This window comes from Vanacampus margaritifer, chromosome 5, assembly GCF_051991255.1.
Source record: "Vanacampus margaritifer isolate UIUO_Vmar chromosome 5, RoL_Vmar_1.0, whole genome shotgun sequence".
Taxonomy (NCBI): Eukaryota; Metazoa; Chordata; class Actinopteri; order Syngnathiformes; family Syngnathidae; genus Vanacampus; species Vanacampus margaritifer.
Genome location: NC_135436.1, coordinates 16,484,959 through 16,503,926, shown reverse-complemented (window position 1 = coordinate 16,503,926; position 18,968 = coordinate 16,484,959). Strand labels below are relative to the sequence as shown.

At 39.1% G+C, this 18,968-nt stretch overlaps 4 protein-coding genes, 1 long non-coding RNA gene and 1 other non-coding gene across 7 annotated transcripts; 4 read left to right on the top strand and 2 right to left on the bottom strand.

Annotated features, from left to right (window-relative positions):
- Window positions 1-968: 968 nt before the first annotated feature.
- LOC144052240 (protein FAM98B) lies at window positions 969-4,102 on the top strand. The gene is made up of 8 exons (XM_077566149.1): window positions 969-1,124; window positions 1,257-1,360; window positions 1,780-1,905; window positions 2,031-2,281; window positions 2,364-2,444; window positions 2,542-2,658; window positions 3,460-3,606; window positions 3,688-4,102. The coding sequence occupies exons 1-8, from the start codon at window positions 1,081-1,083 to the stop codon at window positions 3,838-3,840; spliced, it is 1,023 nt and encodes a 340-aa protein (XP_077422275.1). The 5' UTR covers window positions 969-1,080; the 3' UTR covers window positions 3,841-4,102.
- A 173-nt stretch (window positions 4,103-4,275) lies between these two features.
- Window positions 4,276-6,362, top strand: chchd2 (coiled-coil-helix-coiled-coil-helix domain containing 2). Its single transcript, XM_077565828.1, has 4 exons — window positions 4,276-4,468; window positions 5,110-5,344; window positions 5,617-5,791; window positions 6,014-6,362. Exons 1-4 carry the CDS (start codon window positions 4,419-4,421, stop codon window positions 6,022-6,024), a joined length of 471 nt encoding a protein of 156 aa, XP_077421954.1. The 5' UTR covers window positions 4,276-4,418; the 3' UTR covers window positions 6,025-6,362.
- A 131-nt stretch (window positions 6,363-6,493) lies between these two features.
- LOC144052056 (phosphorylase b kinase gamma catalytic chain, skeletal muscle/heart isoform-like) lies at window positions 6,494-12,550 on the top strand. 2 transcript variants are annotated; one of them, XM_077565825.1, is made up of 10 exons: window positions 6,494-7,180; window positions 8,210-8,325; window positions 8,966-9,144; window positions 9,322-9,376; window positions 9,468-9,533; window positions 9,615-9,778; window positions 10,563-10,653; window positions 10,887-11,040; window positions 11,135-11,260; window positions 11,352-12,550. In XM_077565825.1, exons 2-10 carry the CDS (start codon window positions 8,243-8,245, stop codon window positions 11,616-11,618), a joined length of 1,185 nt encoding a protein of 394 aa, XP_077421951.1. In that variant the 5' UTR covers window positions 6,494-7,180; window positions 8,210-8,242; the 3' UTR covers window positions 11,619-12,550. The 2 variants fall into 2 exon arrangements, with proteins under 2 accessions (XP_077421951.1, XP_077421950.1); XM_077565824.1 differs by lacking the exon at window positions 6,494-7,180 and adding an exon at window positions 7,196-7,539.
- A 280-nt stretch (window positions 12,551-12,830) lies between these two features.
- Window positions 12,831-14,724, bottom strand: LOC144052059 (uncharacterized). Its single transcript, XR_013294138.1, has 3 exons — window positions 14,468-14,724; window positions 13,842-13,896; window positions 12,831-13,457 (listed from the first exon to the last, which is right to left on the bottom strand). It is a non-coding gene; the product is annotated as an uncharacterized LOC144052059 (long non-coding RNA).
- LOC144052759 (small nucleolar RNA SNORA15) lies at window positions 13,600-13,729 on the bottom strand. Its single transcript, XR_013294311.1, has one exon. It is a non-coding gene; the product is annotated as a small nucleolar RNA SNORA15 (small nucleolar RNA).
- Window positions 14,681-17,679, top strand: psph (phosphoserine phosphatase). Its single transcript, XM_077565826.1, has 6 exons — window positions 14,681-14,792; window positions 15,683-15,829; window positions 15,909-16,043; window positions 16,548-16,693; window positions 16,883-17,031; window positions 17,137-17,679. Exons 1-6 carry the CDS (start codon window positions 14,713-14,715, stop codon window positions 17,245-17,247), a joined length of 768 nt encoding a protein of 255 aa, XP_077421952.1. The 5' UTR covers window positions 14,681-14,712; the 3' UTR covers window positions 17,248-17,679.
- Window positions 17,680-18,968: the final 1,289 nt, after the last annotated feature.

Here is an 18,968-nt window from a genome sequence, read left to right as displayed (position 1 = left end):
AGCTGTGTCTGATTTGTAGTAATAGTATTTTCTGGTGGAAAACATCCATCTAGAGTACTTATTCTTTTTTTGTATATGTTTTCACAATATACAGTTTTCAGTTAACCTATAAAGTGTATGTTAACTTACACAATATTCCCAGTGAAAACCCACAAAAGCTTGGGGTGACAGACAGACCAAGATTGAAACCCTCCTGACTGAGGCAAACTGTGCTACCCTTCCAGAATTTCAATCATGGTAAATGACAGTTGATTCAAGATTTATCTTTGTTCAACCAACACAATGTACAAGGAGAAAACTCATGTAAGTATGTATGGAGAGAACAAACACACGCTACAAAAGAAGGCTTGAGACAAGATTTGAACACCAAACCTCAGAACAGTGAGGCAAATATATTAACCACTGAGTTCCACCATGCTGCAATTGAAAACATTATTATTTCAGTTTAATACATTATCTATTCTGTTAGTATTTAAGTTTAATGATGTTGTGCACTTTTGATTGGTATAATCAGTTGGTAGTCTTTGAAAATAATTAGTAGTGTAAAATGTAATTTTCCTAAAAAAAAAAAAGTTAGAGATCAATAAAGCTCTACCTCAAATTAATTCTAACTGATCAACACCAACACAAGCAAACCTTGTGAGAATAAAAATAAAAATAAGATCACGTTTTGAAAAAAAAAAAATATTATTATTATTATTATATTTAAAAAACATATATATATATATATATAAATAAAACAAAAGTATGTGTTAATGAATATGATGATAATTAATACTATATGTATTGTATGTAAATCACAGGTTGCCCCCCGTTTAAAGTGAAAAGATACGAACGGCAGCGTAACTGTACTACAGCAAGTTTCGATTTACGAATACATTAAGATTACGTCACCGCAGGAGTAACGTAACACTTATTCCTGTCAGTTCACTCTCCAGTCAGCAGGTGGCAATGTGCGCCCAAGTTGTTATTGATTACAGGAAGTGATCTAATCGAAGTAAACGTCGTTCAGGATGGATCATACGTGAAACAAGCTTGCAAGTGAATGAGTTCTCAACTTGCAACAAAGTGTCAGTAAAAATGGAAAGGAGTATCGGGATCATTTCTGTCATTAAAGCGTTAGGGTGAGTAATATTTAACTGCATTTGTACCGTTTTCTAAGCAGTCACGAATCTCCACATTGTTTTTAATCGTGCAACGTCTACACATCAAAGGCGCAACATAAGCTTGGTTTATTGTGTTTGATGTGTGCACAGGTACAAGGGTTGCTGTTTGTCGAGGTGTGCATGTGATGAACTCCCATGCCCACTGTTAAACTGGCTTACATCCCAGCTGATGTGTCTGTGCCCGGAGCTGCGGGGTATGAAAAGTACAGTACACTACAATGGAACATTAATTTCTTCCCACTTTTGAAGGCAATATTCAGCAGTGTTTCTCTTTTTACCCTAAGTACTGGAGCATTATGTTACGTTTGAACATTAATAAAGACTGTAGGCTACTCAAATAATTATTAAATTAATTGCACATAAAAGGTGAATAAAGCTGTACATAAATATTATGTTTTAACACAAACGGTTGTAAAATGATTAATTGGAAAATTAACTGTGGTTAAATGTATGTTTCTTTAAGCCACTGTTTGTAGTTTATTAACATTATTTGGCGTTAAAATAAGGTATGGATAATTAATGGTTGCCATACTACTGCAAGTGGTCCCTCATTGTACTTTAAAAATTTTATAACTTCAAAATGTGCTCAGTAAAAATGACGTGTTAACTGCAGACTCAGGTGGAAGAGGTAGCGTCTTGCTAGTGAGAGAGCTGAAAAACATCCTGTCCGACTTACACTCTCCCCTCACTGGGCTGACCTCAGAGATGCTGGAGCCTTCTGCCCTATACAAAATCACTGGTGAGGCTTTTTTTGTGTAAGGAAATAGCAGCTGTTCGCAATATGTGTGTGTTTTTGAAGATATCTTTCCCCAAAAGCCTCACGTGATGTCTTAAACCTCTACAATGTTTCTTGAAACCCTGCAGAGTTCCTTGTGTCAGAATTGCAAGCAGCACATATAATCAAGTATAAAGAGCTGCACTCTGGGGATGAATCCGCCAGAGAAGAGGCCGCAAAAGAGCAGAGAGTGGAGGAAATGACAGTGTCTTGCCAGGAACATGAGGACAATGATGAAACCAATAACCGAAGAACAGCTGAGATAGAGGCAGAGTGGATATTACTGCTTCACGCTCTTAACATGGATACATCCTCTCAATATCCTGATGTGCTGCATGAGGTGAGCTGGTTAACAGGACAGGCTTTACGTGAGCCATTACAGACTGCGATGATAAGTAATAGTTATGTCATGTACTATGCAGGTGGAGTCAAGGATTGCTCGTCTTCCCGGCAAAGCTATGACGAAGCCTCTTCTACACACCACCCTCAGTACAGAGCAGTGGGTATGGTGTTTTTAAATTCTGCAGTTTATCCCTCTTGAGTACAGGAAATTTTACTCTGTAATTTAACTTTTATTTCAAATTTTACCTCATCTCTCAGAGGCAACTGGAAAAGATCAATCGAGTTCTGTCCGATGACTATGGCTGTCGACAGCAAATGATGGTCAAGCGCTTTCAGGTTTCGCTTGAGTCATTTGCTTGGGGAGAAAAACATAAGGTAGGAATGTCTAAGCACGATTAAAGAATGACAGTGTTAACCTCAATTTATAATTGGCTCAAATTTTCGAGATAAGGGCTACCAGCAAGCAGCAGTTTGGTAGATAGTGAACACTTCTTCAAAAAAAGAAGCTTCAAGTACTTCAAGTTGTTTATTGCCACTTGCAGTTGATAACACTTAATGCAAAATGCTTTAGATGGGCTAATGAAGTTAGTGTTGATGTTGCTGTAATTATAAACCTTTAAACAATTTAGATTTGAATACACACAGAGCATACAACACATTTAACATATATCTTATTACTGTATACTGTTTGAAAACTACTTATTGTTGTGATATTCTGTATTCATCATCAAATGGATGGATGGATGGATTGTATACTGTCCCCTGATGGCCAAGGTGTAAATGGTAGTAAAATAAATTACAGTAAAGCATGAAATTGAGATGCACAAACAGTTTTAATGGTTGCCATACTATTTAATTATTTTAATGTATAACAACGTTTACATGTATGTGATAGTACTTTTTTTTTCATATTATTGAAATTAATAGTGGGTTGTTAAAAATGAATGGGCATTGAAAAATTCGACACACTGTCTCTTTAATAATTGACACCTTTCATTGGGTTTAAATTGGTGTCACTTGCAATCTCATCTAGGACCCTAGGACCAGTGCTATAGAGACTGAATAGATAAAGTCAAGCAGCTTGCCCCTGAGAAATGCACACACAAACTCCAACACATGTACAGATGACAATAATTAATCTTTCTATCTATATAACAGTATCACTTTCCTACACAGGAGCGTAGTGAAGCGATTGCCACGGTCCCTCCTCCTGCATCCATCGCGGTTTCGTCCAGAGTGTCTCTCTCACTTCTACTGGCTACCAGAGAGGATCTGTCCTGCATTGAGCCAATCAAAGCTGGAACTACTACTAATATCTACAAGGTAGAACAGTAAACTGCTATGAAGTATCCTTTTTGATCGTAAATGAAACTAATGGGAAGATAATTATTCTCTGGTGTCTAGAAAATGATGGGCCATGTACCGGACAGAGGAGGACGACCCGGGGAAATAGAGGCACCTATGCCTCCCTGGGCAGAGAGAAAATCGGGACATGGTGGTGGACGCCAGCAATGGCCTAAAAATCCAAATAAAAGAAGGAAGGGGAAAAGGGATTAGCATGTACCCCTCTTGATCTTTACTGATGTTTTTTTTCTGGGGAGGGGAGTATAAAAGAAGAAATTATTTATAGTTAATTTGAAGTTATAGTACGTCACTTGTACTGTATTGTCTATTTTTTTTTAAACACGGCTGTCATTTCCTGTAGTGTACAGATATATGACACAATAGGCTTTGTAATCTAGGGTATAAAATGGGATAATGATTGATTTTGTATTCTATTTTCACACTTGCAGATATTAAAATTGAATCAAAATTGTGACTTTTTTCATGTCATTCATCAACGGTTACAAATATTATAATATACAAATGTGTGTTTAACTTGCAGGATACGTTACAAAACAACATGTATTAGTTACAAAAATTTGGATCAGGTAATAATGAATACTAGCGACGAAAGTGACCGTGTTATCCAACATACCGGAAGTTACCCGGGAGATAAATGATGTAACACAGAAAGTTCCGGAACAGCTAAAGGTCGCTAGATAAAAAGCGTTAGCTGAAGACGAGTGCCGAAATTACACGCGATCTTGCACACGCAACACATTTTAAAGAATTAAGTTGTGTATTTAGTCACGATGCCAAGGGGAAGCAGAAGCAGAACATCGAGGATGTCTCCTCCAGCGAGGTAACGTTTAAATGTTGCGGATAGGAATGGATAAGCAACGTGACGACAGTTGCGTCAGAAGCTAGCGTGTGTCATTCTCGCACTGCTTGTTGGACTGAGCCAGCGAAAGAAAATTACTTCTAACACGATGTGGAGCAAATGTGATTAGAAGTTTAAGATTGACTGTTTTGTAAATGTTACTATTGTGTGTGGTTTAGTACGCTTGGTCAAATTGGAACAACTGTTTCATCAAGGTCACATTGTTGACCAGACTTAAACCGAATCGTGACGTAGTTTAAATAATGGACCATAATGAAGCCTTCACATTTAACTTTGTTTTCTTTGTTTCTGGTAGTTCAAGAAAATTAAACACGATATGAGGATTGTAGGTTATACTGCATAAGATGCCTGGTTAAGATAGTTACCACTAATCCATTAATTAATCCATTTTGTAACCACACTGCACTGTATTAGCCACAATAAGTCACAATATTCGTATGCAACTGCTGCTTAAAAAGTGACAACGTGTTTAAATGACTCAGTTGAGTTGTTAAGCATACATTGCTCTGGATCTGTTCTTAATTTTCTTCTTGATGTTTGTTTTTTGTTTCAAAAACCTGTCATGGTGCCCTTGTTTGACCTTTTCTGTCATTCCTTCACAGCCGGGCGCCACCACCGCCACCACCTTCTCGTGCACCTGTACCAATGCATGCACCACCGGCCGCTGTGGCGGCTCCAGCGGCAGCACCCAAACAGCCCGGTATGTTTGCCCAGATGGCGACAACCGCTGCCGGGGTAGCGGTGGGTTCTGCGGTCGGACATACTCTCGGCCATGCAATGACTGGCGCCTTCAGTGGGGGTAGCTCAGAGCCTGCGCGGCCTGATGTCACATACCAGGTTTGTAAACATCACTTTATCGAGTTATATATTGACTAAAAGTCTGTTTTTTGTTTAGGCGATGTAGCCTTGCATTGGGTGTACTTGAAATGAGCAGCTGTGCATAATTGTTTGGTAAATGTCACATATTACAAGGGAAACCTAAGCCCAAACTTTTGTATTTACTTTATGATAGCAAGTAATTCGCAAAGTTGTGACAATACCTGTACTGTACATCACATTAACTCTGATAAATGCTCTTGAATGGATGTAATTTTTCTGTGTCATTTTAGGAGCCTCAACAGGCCCAGCCATACCAGATGCAATCCCCTTACCAGCAGCAGAATACCCCGCAACAAAGCTGTTCCTATGAGCTCAAACAGTTCATTGACTGCGCTCAATCGCAGAGCGATCTTAAACTCTGCGAGGGCTTCAGCGAGGTGCTCAAACAGTGCAAGTTTGCGAATGGTCAGTATGGATTGCATAAGTCTGAAAGACGCACCTAATGCAAATGTTTTTGGCCATGACTGTATGACTAAATATTGGTAGAAGTTGTCGGGTACACAGCGTTTTGAATATTTTCATAAGCATCATGCTTTATGGTCTAAGTCATCATCTGGTGTAATTGTTGCTATTCAAGTATACAAATTTAAGTAGATTATCTGAAAACTGTTTTTGTTCATCCGACAGGTCTATCTTGAATCATATCCAGAAACCTTGAAGAGGAGGAGAGCATACAGTAGACTCACCATTGCCGAACAACGTGATCAAATTAACGAGACCTGACAATTGTACTTTTATTTAGCAGTTAATCTTCCGGCAATGTCAATCCATTCAATTATTAGGAGACAGCTGAAATGCTTGTAGTCACATGTCAATAGATGCATATATATATATATATATTGCTGTTTTGTTTTTGTTTTGGTTGCATTTCATTACTGTCATTGGTAGATATTCCTCTATTGTAGAACAATACCACACCAGGTACTGCTTGAAATCAAAACATTAAAGCAATTGGATCATGAAGACCAAAACGTGATTCCAACATTTTGTCTGTCATAATTAGCATTTATTCTAGTTTTTTCATTCTTTGAGTGACCCCACCACCGCACCCAATTTTAACAGAAGAGTACCATACTGAGAATTTAGCCTATATTGTGTATACAAAGAACACAACACCTACTGTGAAACGTATGTTAAGAGGCTCTGTTCTACACTTGCAAGACACTATGACATTTTAAGGCTCAAGGCTTCCTAGAGTGACATGATCATCAAGACACGAGTCGACAAGATTACTTTTGATAGTTGGTTTTGACCTTGACCTTGAATGAGTCCGGTGATGTAAATCTTATTGAACATTACGAAGTGGCTGAAACATGCAACACTCCTTGACTGACTCAGCGGGAAAGGCCATGCACTTTCAAAGCCATGGGTACAACTGTGTAGACGTGAGAAGGGTGACCCCCAAGGGACCAAAAATAATTGCACCTCAAATCCATAGGCTATTTTTTATTGCTCATCATTATGTATATATATATATATATATATATGTATATGTATTGTATTGAAGTCATAATAAGACTCCGTTATTGGAACGCTTATAGTTAGCATTTGAAGTCATGTAAGACAGTTGATAAGGTTATTTCAGGAGCTCTGCTTTCTAAGCGGATACGAGTCTGTAGCAGAAAGAGAGGTCGCTTTGAAAGCGACAGTTTATTTTTGGTGCCTGACATTGGAGCTCCTGTCATGGCAGCGACCCCGCAAAGCTGTGACAGTTTCGCTGTCCGTCGTTGTTCGTCCTCTTCCTCTCAATGATGGATAACCTTTAATAGGAGGGACTGAGCGAGGCAGAAAGCGGTGAGTAGACCGTACTTTCACTCCAATTTGTCCAAGCGCGTATTGTTTAAAACAGAGGCGATAACGTTCGAAATGTTAGCTAGCACAAAGCCCCCCATTAACTATTGGTTGAGTAAAGAAAGGGGAAGTTAGAAAAGGGCTATAAGATTTCCTCACATTTTGTGTTTTGTCTGTAGGGTATTGTAAATATTAGTTAACAGTTGAATAGTTTCGTAGGCAAAACATAACCACTGGGAAATTTACATAATTTAAGTTTTCTTCTTCTTCACTACTTCACACGTGACTATTGCACAGCAACTAGATCATCATGTCGTTTTGCATCAGGAGCGTGCCGGCAAGCGATATGTCACGTGAGAATGGTATATATGCCAAGGCGTTAATTTTTTTTTTAATGCAAATATGTACTGTAATTAGGACTTAAATTATTATTACTGCGAAACCAAAAATGCGATGGACTATACTACACGTTACTTACACGTTTGGGTTACGCCGCGGTCGTAGAAATTTAACTGTCGTAAACAGAAACCGCTGGAAACCCAAATGTCTGTGAAGTGAGAACGTTTAAACAAACTTTCTTTGATACTTATAATACAATGACCAAATGTTGCGCCTATACAGTACAACATTTTATTCTAAAAAATACAAATTTCAGAAAAAACGTGGACCTTCAATTAGCCCCGCACCACCTGCTTTTCGTGGATAATGTATTGAATCAATTAATGAATAAAAAATAAAAAATAAATCCCAATGTTTTTTAATTGGCTCTGCTGCCTGTTCATAGACCAATATCTGTTTACTGGACGGGCCATTGCTTATTGTGTCTTATCATTATCATTGATTAGACCAAGTAAACAGTACACCATAGCCCACTAAAACTCAATATCATCTATACTGGAAATGTAATTTAGGGTCAGGTTCCAAAAGTTTAAAACGTTTAGCACAAGCCATCCTTTTACAGATAAACTGTGCAATTATGTCATGACCTTTCACACTTAATTCTGACTAGTTTCAACTAATGTATTTCTGTAGCGTGGACAAAGCTGTTGTGCTGATCACTCCATCATGACCAAAGAGGAGGAGATCCCCGACTGGGTGGGCGCTCAGGAGTTCTACGACAAGTATGAGCCCAAGGAGATACTGGGAAGGTATATTCATAAAGTAGATGGCGTGACATACTAAAAGAAAGCAATTTCATTTGACATTCTTGTGATTCAGAATGTTTTTACGTTGTTTTAATCAACCTAAGTAAAAATCTATTGAGGTGACTGTCTCGATGGTGTTCCATACATCCCTTGAGGCATGTGAGCAGAGAATGAGAGCACTAATTGTCATTCCCCTCCATTTCTCGGACAGTGCCCCCCTTACATAAGCAACTTTGTTGGTGAGGTATGCATGTGCACTGCACAGCAAATACCTAACACATTGTCATACGGAAACTCATTCTTGGCTGTCTCAGTGATTGCCTTTGCTGTTAGGATTTTACAAAAGTGTGTAAACTGTACCTTTTGTCTTTTGATTTAGATTAAGTAAGAATTAGTCAGTGGATGCAAAATTGATTACATTTCATGAGAGCCAATCCAGTGTAGCAATGTTGCTAAGTGGTTAGCATCTACCTCAGTCGAAAGGTCCTGCTTTCAATTTTTGCCTCCAGGCTTCCTGTTTGAGGTTTTATTGTCCATGTATTATTCATCCATTTTCTTTCATACTGTTTACATTTAATAATCAGTAGATACAATTGGCTGTTAACGACACATTGATGGGACATCCAAGGTGTCTTGTCCTCAGGGGAGTGAGCAGCGTGGTGCGTCGCTGCGTGGACAAACGGACGTCTCAGGATTATGCCGTGAAAATCATCGATATCACCCCCTCGGATAAGATGACGCCTCAGGAGATTGAGGAGATCAGGGACTCTACGGTGAAGGAGATTGATATCCTCAAGAAAGTCTACGGACAGGAGAATATTAGTATGCCCATTTTCAATACACTTACAATATAGTCCAACCTCATTTTTTTGGGTTGTTGTCCTACTGAGCCACCCTCAGTGGTCAATCATTGCAAAATTTTGCATTTGTTGTCCGATCATCAACAGCAATTGTATTGAATTGTTTGTTTGACCTTGTGCTTGACCCTTTTCCCTGCAGTACAGCTAAAAGATTGCTATGAATCCAAAGTATTCTTCTTCCTGGTTTTTGATCTGTAAGTAAGGACAAGCAATTCTGTTCTGATGTTAATTTTCTTCCAAGAATGTTAATCTATTTTTGTTTAACTTACTTTGTCTTCATCCCAGGATGAGAAAGGGTGAACTTTTTGACTACCTCACAGAGAAAGTAACTCTGAGTGAGAAGGAAACAAGGTCACTGAGAACATTTTGACTTCTTCAAAAAACAGCCTAACCATAACAAGCCTTTATGAGTTCTTGATCTGTCGGTTGTAGGAACATCATGCGTGCTCTGCTGGATGTGGTTCACTTTCTCCACGAACAGAACATAGTCCATCGAGATCTCAAGCCTGAAAACATCCTTTTGGATGACGAGATGCACATCAAACTCACAGACTTTGGCTTCTCCGTGCAAATCGAGTCGGGACAGAAGCTTAAAGGTTAGAGCTCAACTCGTAAACATTATTAGACACGACTGTTTGTGATTTATTCTATCATTATACAGCGTTGACTGACACCAAAACATAAAGACAGCAGACTTTTTAATTGAGAATATTTACACTCTCAAATATAGAAATGTAACATCTTTTCAAAATGTCCTAGCAGCTGTTCAAAATCAGAGCAGAGTCTGGTAGCACATCATTAAGTTACAAAGGTTGAGATGCAACAAGATACTCGAGTCTATCTGCCGTAGAGCCAAGAGTTCAAATACTGATTTGCATCAACATGAAATGGTTAAGTTAGGTTTTTGAACTTGCTATCAATCAATCAAAGGAAAGATCATTGACAGAAGACAAGCAACGGGCCTGCTAAGTTTTGCTCGGCACATGAAGCAAACGTGTCCAATCAATTTGCTCTGATATCCCAGTTCTGCCTCCAGTCCAACATTTGCACATGGGCAATGTTTACATTGTAATAATAATCATTTGCTCAGTACATTGAGATTGATATGTTGTGAATTGTAAAATGTCCTCCTAATACTTAGCTTGACAAAAGTTTCTCAGAATTTATGTAATTTTCAAGGGAACTTAAATTAAATTCTAGTTTGAGTAAATGCCCATTGCCCATCCACTAAGCATATTTTTATACAACAGATATCAGATAGTCAACATTACTGCCACATTCACTCTTATGTACCCTAAACCCTGATTTGACACAAGAGACACGGTAGACACCTTTTGCTTTAAGTTGAACTTGTTTTATACAAAAATGTTTTTCATGCAGAGGTTTGTGGGACTCCTGTGTATCTTGCTCCCGAGATCATCCAGTGCTCCACGGACTCTGGTCATGAAGGATATGGAACGCCTGTAGACATGTAAGTCCGATCACAAAAATCAGAGAAGTAAACAATACAGCAAAAAATATTTAATACGTTTTGTTTACTGATATTTCTGATGGCTGGGCTTGTGGACTTACACGCCCTTGCCCTACTGCTCTTCAACCCTTCCAAGAAGTCTAATTCACAAGCACTCGTGTAAATGATACGAAAGATCCTGCTATCCTAAATACATTCTGCCATGGTGCTTGCCCTCTGGCTTATATGTGCAGATGGAGTGCGGGTGTGATCATGTACACACTGCTGGCTGGCTCCCCACCTTTCTGGCACAGGAAACAGATGCTGATGCTGCGTATGATTTTAGCGGGAGATTACAGCTTCTCGTCCCCGGAATGGGACGACCGCTCTGACACGGTCAAAGATTTGGTCAGCCACTTTATTCCCATTCTCTCATTGGTTGACCTCATCTGTTCCATATAAATTGCCACATGGTAAAACATCACTAATTTTGTTTGATCAGATCTCGCGGATGCTTGTAGTGGACCCGAGGCAGCGTTACACAGCCGTCGATGTGCTCAACCATCCGTTCTTCTCCCAGTATGTGGTAGATGAAGTCCGACAACTGAGCCCGTACAGAAAGTTCAAGGTGAAGTCTTAGAGCTGAAAAGTACATTCATGCTTAAAGAACAACAGTCTGTACTACTGATTGAATCATGAGGTTAATTCATCTTTTCCAGGTCATCTGCCTCACCGTACTCGCCACCATGCGCATCTACTGCAGCTTCCGCAGAGTCAAACCCGTCACCAAGGAGGTGATCAAAAGTGACCCGTACGCGGTGAAGCCCATTCGCAAGCTCATTGACGCATGCGCCTTCAAGATCTACGGCCACTGGGTGAAGAAGGGCCAGACGCAGAATAGAGCCGCACTTTTCGAGAACACTCCCAAGGCCATCCTGCTGTCCATAGCTACAGAGGCGGATGAGCCAGTCCATCATATCTGGTAATAAACAGCTAGCCCTTTAGGCTGTGGATTAGTTGTAAGTGAAAATGGTGGGCGTGCTGATAATAGCCCCTTTGCGAAGGAAATACTATTAGCTCACATGCACAAACAGTTAACGAAAATGTCAATTCTTTATTTTCTTTTCAGTATTTTTTTTAACCACACAAACAGTATTTGTCAGTTAACTTACTGCCGTTTTTAGACGAAATGCCTTTTGTACAGAAAACAGCACCATCTCCTGGATCTGGTTAGACACTGCACTGATGTCGTTTGTTTTCCTATACAACAGTGGTCCCCAACCTTTTTTTCACCACGGACCGGTCCATACATGTCCACAACTTTGGCTGACCGGCAACCCAGTGGGTGCTTGGCTGTTCGTCGGCTGATTAATATAAGGCTACGACAACAAACGCAAGTCCACTACCATAATAAGGGTAACAAAACGCGACTGAGATAATTAGCATCTTGATATGAGTCAAGAGTCTGTTGCAAACAGAGAGAATCTGGTCACTTTTCAAAATAAAATATTTTTAAGCCTCAGCTAATCAATTAACCAGGAGTACAGTAAGTTTTTTTTATTCTTTCAACTGTGCGGCCCGGTCCAAAGGTGCCCAAGGCCCGGTACAGGTCCGCGGCCCGGTGGTTGGGGACCACTGCTATACAACATGCATGCTGTTTACAATATATATATATATATATATATTTAAACTTAATGGCAGTGGTAGCCAAGTCTGTTAAAAGCGCTTAAGAAAATCACTATACATCTTTATGATAAACTGAGCCAGGTGTTGTCATCAACTTGTGTGATGTGAATTTCATAGCACATGCCATATAATTTTGCTACCCATTATGTGAAAACGTTTGAAATGTAGTAGCTTATAAAAGTGAAAGCAATTAAACGTTTTAATAAACTGAACTTTCAGTTGTTTATCATCACCTCATGTTTCATTCAAACAGTGGAAACAAATGGTTTTAGTTAATTGCAAGTACACCAAAAAATGTCACTCAAGTCCAGAACCACATGTTCTGACACCGCTCTACAAGAATAAACCAGTAGACAAAAACATAGACGCTTGGTCATATGTTATTACAACTGACAGGGTTGTAGTACCTTGTGGTGCCAGGTTGAAATAACAGTACACGCCCTAATGGCTTGGAACAAGTTGCTTATAAATCTGTTTTAGAAGATGTTTATAGGAATGAAAACCACACAATGTAGCAGTCAATGTTAAACTTTATTGTTTTTTCTTTTTATGTACAAGCCTGAATAAGACAAGAGGCGGAATTCTGATCTTTTACCATTTTTTCAACATAACCGCCACTGAAAATTGTGCTGTGTGACGCATCATTCTGTTACAATCAAACACTGCATCCAAGTCTCCGGTGATATTTCTTCTTACTGCCCTGTAACCTATGTAGTTCATTGATGTACTATTCAACATTTACTGTTGAACCCTTCAGAAAGTAGTCACCCATAATTACTCCTTCAGCATCTCAAAACACAGACACCATGACTGCACACAATAGTCTTTTCAATTTTTGTACAAGATCAATTACGTCAGGAATGGAAAAGTACTGGTGTGTTGACACCTAGTAATTGAGCAGCACTTTGTCAGTCACAAAGCGTTGGCCTATCTGCCGTATGAAGCCTTTGTTTGATTTCAAGGTGGGGCGGGAACTTTTGGGACACTCACCGTATAAGTGGGTACAATAAATAATATTTGCAACACCTTAAGCATATGTCTTATATCCTCCTATTACAATGGCACCTCATACTTGGACAACTGAAAGCCTGCATTAATGCACGCAACACCATCCAGTAAATCAGAACCACGCTGAAGCCCTGTTGAAGGAAAAAAAATAAAATCAGATCTTCCAAGTTTATTAATGCTGAGCATATATGCACATGGTTTGCATTAAGGGTATTAATATTCACAATGCCACTGGTTACACAGAATATTTAGGAGAAAAAGTCACAAGAGTATCTGTGCACTCATTTCTATACTGCTGGATGAAGCTGGGGAGAGTTCACCCATCAATAAAAGAAATGAGAGAATAATCTTGCATGGTGTCTGACTGTGTCCACCACAGAGATGGAACAGAATTCAGCCATGCTGTCTTAAGTGTGTCTCCTATTAACAATAATACTACATTTGAGTCTGAATCTTATTGTAGTCATTCATTAGGTGCTTTTGTAATGCATCCAAATAGATTGTAAAAGGTGTACCTCATCTTGAAGCAGGGCATGGTCTTCGGCCCACAATCCAGTATTTCCCCATATTCTGTAGAAAAGGGAGAAGGAAAATATTTTACAGCTAATAGTAAGAAGCAATTACTTACCTACTAAAAAAGCAAATGTTTGATTAGTAAATTTCTTGCAATATTCACATTTGGTATGAGAATGTACAGTAATCAGTGACAGCAGAATAAGCCATTGGATAGCTCATTCATTGTAAAGTCTGTGTGAAAACTACTGTTTATTTAGCATGGTGTCTGACTGAGTTTACCATTTTCAAGGGTAAATCAGAATTCGGCCATGCAGTCAAACACGTGTCTTCCGAAAAGTTACCGGTTCAACACAGAAAAGTTCACAGGTTCAATGTACAGGATTTACATTGTTTCATTTATCAGCATTTTCTCAAGCCGATAATCAGGTTGTTTATTTTTTTATATATATAGCAAAAAGCTTTACGTGAACGAGGGGGCCCAGTTGAGACTCGAAGTACAAATGCTAACAGGCTAAAGCTAATTCCAGTGTATTTTTTGTAATTTGAGAACCAATAGTCGGTGGGTTAATCTTGTTGTTTTTTCTTATAGAAATACATAGTCCTCCACCTCCAACGTATCACAAACCTTAAAATGTATCCGTTTTTATCAACGAAAGTCTGTTTCCGTAGTTCTTTTTTTGCTGCTACCCCTCGTGTCGGATTTTAGACAGTCTGCGCTGCAGTCGGGACAGGGTCGTTGAGATCGTCGGACACCTGATTGGCCAAACGTCCTGACGTTCTATTGCAAAAGAGTGGGCGGTCCTTCACCGGCTTCGCTCTGATTGGTGCAACTCGCAGCTCTCGCTCTTCTTCTGCATTTTTCACCAACTGATGCTTCTGAGTGGAATACTACCGTCACTGCAGCTCTTCCTGAAGCTGCCGCTTGTACCTTTTCACCGCTGCTATACTCCGTAAGTATTACAGAACGACCTGTTCTTTTGATCGTTTTTCCCTTTCATTTACGCCATTCTTGTCCCGCTAGTCACTTCACATCAACTGTCTTTTAACAGCTGGTATCAACTGTCTGCATACAGCAAAAAGAGAATGGATTGCGGTGAACATAACCGGTTTAACTTAAATCAAATGTCAGCAGTTTTTCCAGATATGCACGGTGGTGTACTGTTTTCTCATCAGATTGCCCGCTACTTTGCATTATTCTATTTAGTTGTTTCTTGCGTTGCAGCACACTATATTGTGCGGTGAGTGAGGGGTGACGCAACAGTGGCAGATGATGTCCACCATGGCCCCTTCATATGTTTTGTTTAGGCGCTCAGCATTATGTAACGTATTGTTGGCACTCACTCGCTAAAATCAGAGCCTTGTGTTATATTTTCGCCGCTTCGCTAGATCTTAGACATTAATTACCATGGCAAAAGTACTTGCAATTTAGTAGAAGTACAAATTATCAGGTTAAAGTAGAAGTATAAATCCATTTAAAAAGAATTATTATATTATAAAGTTTGATAGAATACCCATTTTGATAACTTGGCACAATGAAGAAAAAAAACCCTGAAAATCTGAGGGAAATAAAAGTAAAAAGTCGTCAGAAAAATAAGTACTCAAGTACCGACTGTACTTGAGTATTGTACTGTACAGTAGAGACAAGAGTAAAAGGCCAATGATGATAGTGTCTGCTAGATCTGTTAGAAGACTTCACATTGTTATACAGAGTATCTATTATGTACATGTCCTATTTGTTTGAACTAAAACTGATCAACAAGAGGAAAAGTCTTAAGGCAATGTGTGCGTGTTTTTTTTGTTTCGTCTTTTAATATCGACTGTGCTGTATTTTTCTTCACAGCATTGCAATGTCCACAATGTCAGAGACAAAAGAACTTTTCCGAAGAGCAGAAGCTGTTTGTTTTGATGTGGACAGCACAGTTATCAAAGAAGAAGGCATCGATGAACTGGCCAAGTTCTGTGGCGTGGGCGACGCAGTCACCGAGATGTAAATACATGTTTGTGCTAAACTATATGTTTTCCCCTTATCACATCACACAAGGTTTTACTTAATTTGTACATTTTAGGACTCGTAAAGCCATGGGTGGCTCCATGACTTTCAAATCAGCACTGACAGAGCGCCTCGCCATCCTCAAATGTTCCAGAGAACAGGTCAACAAACTGATCACAGACCACCCGCCACAGCTGACCCCAGGTATCAGGTATGAGATACAACCCCCGTGTGAGTTTTTCGTTCATCTCTCCGACAATATTCTGAGGATGAAGAATTTCCTGGACAAGTACTAAAAGTCCTAGAATGCTTTGGGAAATAAATTGGAATATGTAATGCCATTTATTTTCTCCCAGACCGATACCAGTCGTCAGTTCTTGAGTAGGCACCGATACTGATACCAAGTACCGATACCACTAGTACTTTTGATACACAAAATTTCCCCTAAAAAACAATGGCAGTTCATTTTAAAGAAAGACAAATATCCCATTGTAGCGTTTCACTTATTAAATTAATTTTAAATAATTAATTTATATTAATCTATGAAACATCAGACTTTCATGCCTAGATAAAAATATGCCTTCCCCACACTAACAACAAAGTTGGAAGTGTGAGTCCAGCCTAAACCCTGATTGATCCGCTAATTGATGTGTATTATCTTCTTGGTGGATTATAGCAGTAGTGATCACTAATTTCCTTTGGTGTTCCTATCCAGTGACCTTGTGGACCGCCTACACCAGCGCAACATCAAAGTGTTTCTCATCTCAGGTGGCTTCCGCTGCATTGTGGAACACGTGGCCACTCAGCTAAACATTCCTCTGGAAAACGTGTACGCCAACCGACTCAAGTTCTACTTTAACGGTAAGAAAATTGTAATAAAACGTATTCCCAGTAAGTTTGTTTCATGGGGTAATTTGGTTTTGTGTCATTGCATTGTGATACACACTCACCGGCCATAACATAAGGCGCAATACAAGGGCAGTGTTAAAGATATCACACTGGTACCTAAATATTCAAATTTAGCCGGAGATGAAATGTGGTTTCGTTTAGGCGAGTACGCCGGATTCGACGAGAGCCAACCAACAGCAGAAACCGGAGGCAAAGGAAAAGTCATTAGCATGCTAAAGGAAAAGTACGGCTTCAAGACAGTGGTGATGATTGGAGATGGAGCCACTGATCTCGAGGCCTGCCCTCCAGCTGTAAGTGTTGATGTTAATGTCGTGTGGGTTCCTTTAAATATTCAGGCTTCTACTTATATTCATTGTATTGATAATCAATGTGCTTGATTTGTTCTCCCCCTCCAGAGCGCCTTCATTGGATTTGGCGGCAATGTTGTGAGACCACAGGTTAAGGAAATGAGTTTGTGGTATGTTACAAGTTTTGGAGAGCTGCTGAAAGAAATGGATAAGATTTGAAGACCCTAAAGAGAATACATTTCCTCTTCTTTCTTTTTTACTTTACTTACGTTATTTGCACCAAAAGAAGTGTATCTGATGGTTTTATCCATTGTGCATACTCCATTTATGTAAACAGATTTTAAATCAATGCCCATGTTTACTTTAGTCCAACCAATTTTACCTTCATCTGGTTTCTACCATCTTGATTTTCTATACTAGACCACACTAGAAAAATGCCCACAGCCTGTATGGAGGTTAAACATGTTAATTTTGTGTTTTAGACACTTTTTTTCCATTTAAGACTTGAGAGGATGAATGGATGGACTTACTCCTACACAATGGGAAGTGCAATGTGAAAAGAATTACCTATGGATGATTGTAATCAGTCATGTGAAGGACAGGCTGCAGTGAATTACGTGTTATGAGTATTAAATACAAACAGGCTATGAATGATGATGTTTGAATTTCTTTAATTCTGCGCCATTATTGCCCAAGAAAGACAAAATAAAGACATCTTTTTTTTTCTGATAAAATCTGACAATATGGAGTGACGTGCTTGCCCATGGTGTGGTTTATAAATACCTTACATCATATGTATTTTTAAAACAAGGCATGCTTAAAAGTTCACATAAGTCACATTTACAAACAAGACTAGGAACTTTATAACGGGATTGTGTAAAAACCCTCCACAAAGAAACAAAAATCAGCAAAACAAGATGCAATTCAGTGAAAAATCTTAAGTTCCTGAAAATGAATATGTAACAGACATTGATACTGTCAACTTAGGAACACAAAATTCTGATGTTATTCCAGCTAACAAACAGTTAACAATGAATGTTACACTGAATAAATACAAGCCCCCTGTGTTGCACACTATAGTGTGCTCCAGCAGTAATGATACGAACAAGAGTATAACATTTACATACCATAAAGCTGCTTTGTTTTATAATATCAAGTCACTTTGGTAAGTTCTAATATTTTTCATCAATTATCTTACATGTGGCAAGAGTAGATGTTGTTAGCGTATGGAGCCTGAACACTGACAATAAGATTTGGTATTTAAAAAAAAATGTAATTGTGTTAAACACTGCATTGACATTGAAACAAGTATTGGCATTGTAAAAGGTTGTACTGAAAAATAAAATACAGACATTAAAAAACACAATTTTCTTAAAGCATATTTTTTTGTATTATGTCTTTTTCAATGCCAATCAGCAGATATTTTTTTGAACACTTTTTTCCCCCCCGAGTGTCACAGATTTTGAGTTTCACTTCTTTCTTTTTTTTCAGTTTCAACTTGTTGGCAGTGTTTTAACGTGGGGGGCGGGGCTTTGAGCGCGAGGACGCCTTCCAGTTTCTCAGGAGGAGAGCGCGCCCTCTGTTGGCTAAAGGCAATACTCATGATACATGTGCACCAGGGACTCCTAAACCGTCTGGGCGTTTTTCTTCATATAACCTTGTGGCGTCAGTGTTAATGTTTCTGTAGTAAACCATTTAGCACATCAGCTAAATTAGCATGACATAATGCATAAAGTAATGGTGGTTTTAACGCCACAGGTAACATATATAACCACATATAACCTTGTGGCAAGTAACATAATATATAACCACATACAACCTTGTGGCTTACAGGCGGTTTAGGAGTTCCTGGTGAACTTATATCCATGAATATTGCCTTTAGCCAGCCAACAGAGGGTGTGCTCGTTCTCACGCTCAAAGCCCCGCCCCCCACGTTTAAA

Coding starts and splice junctions, on each gene's coding strand:
- LOC144052240 (XM_077566149.1), top strand. CDS start 1,081: ATGGAAAGGAGTATCGGGATCATTTCTGTCATTAAAGCGTTAGG. Junction 2,659..3,459: donor CTTGGGGAGAAAAACATAAG/GTAGGAATGTCT, acceptor TTTCCTACACAG/GAGCGTAGTGAAGCGATTGC. Junction 3,607..3,687: donor CTACTACTAATATCTACAAG/GTAGAACAGTAA, acceptor TCTGGTGTCTAG/AAAATGATGGGCCATGTACC.
- chchd2 (XM_077565828.1), top strand. CDS start 4,419: ATGCCAAGGGGAAGCAGAAGCAGAACATCGAGGATGTCTCCTCCAGCG. Junction 4,469..5,109: donor AGGATGTCTCCTCCAGCGAG/GTAACGTTTAAA, acceptor ATTCCTTCACAG/CCGGGCGCCACCACCGCCAC. Junction 5,345..5,616: donor GGCCTGATGTCACATACCAG/GTTTGTAAACAT, acceptor GTGTCATTTTAG/GAGCCTCAACAGGCCCAGCC.
- LOC144052056 (XM_077565824.1), top strand. Junction 9,534..9,614: donor CTGAGTGAGAAGGAAACAAG/GTCACTGAGAAC, acceptor TGTCGGTTGTAG/GAACATCATGCGTGCTCTGC. Junction 9,779..10,562: donor GTCGGGACAGAAGCTTAAAG/GTTAGAGCTCAA, acceptor TTTTTCATGCAG/AGGTTTGTGGGACTCCTGTG.
- psph (XM_077565826.1), top strand. CDS start 14,713: ATGCTTCTGAGTGGAATACTACCGTCACTGCAGCTCTTCCTGAAGCTG. Junction 15,830..15,908: donor GGCGACGCAGTCACCGAGAT/GTAAATACATGT, acceptor TGTACATTTTAG/GACTCGTAAAGCCATGGGTG. Junction 16,044..16,547: donor CAGCTGACCCCAGGTATCAG/GTATGAGATACA, acceptor GTTCCTATCCAG/TGACCTTGTGGACCGCCTAC.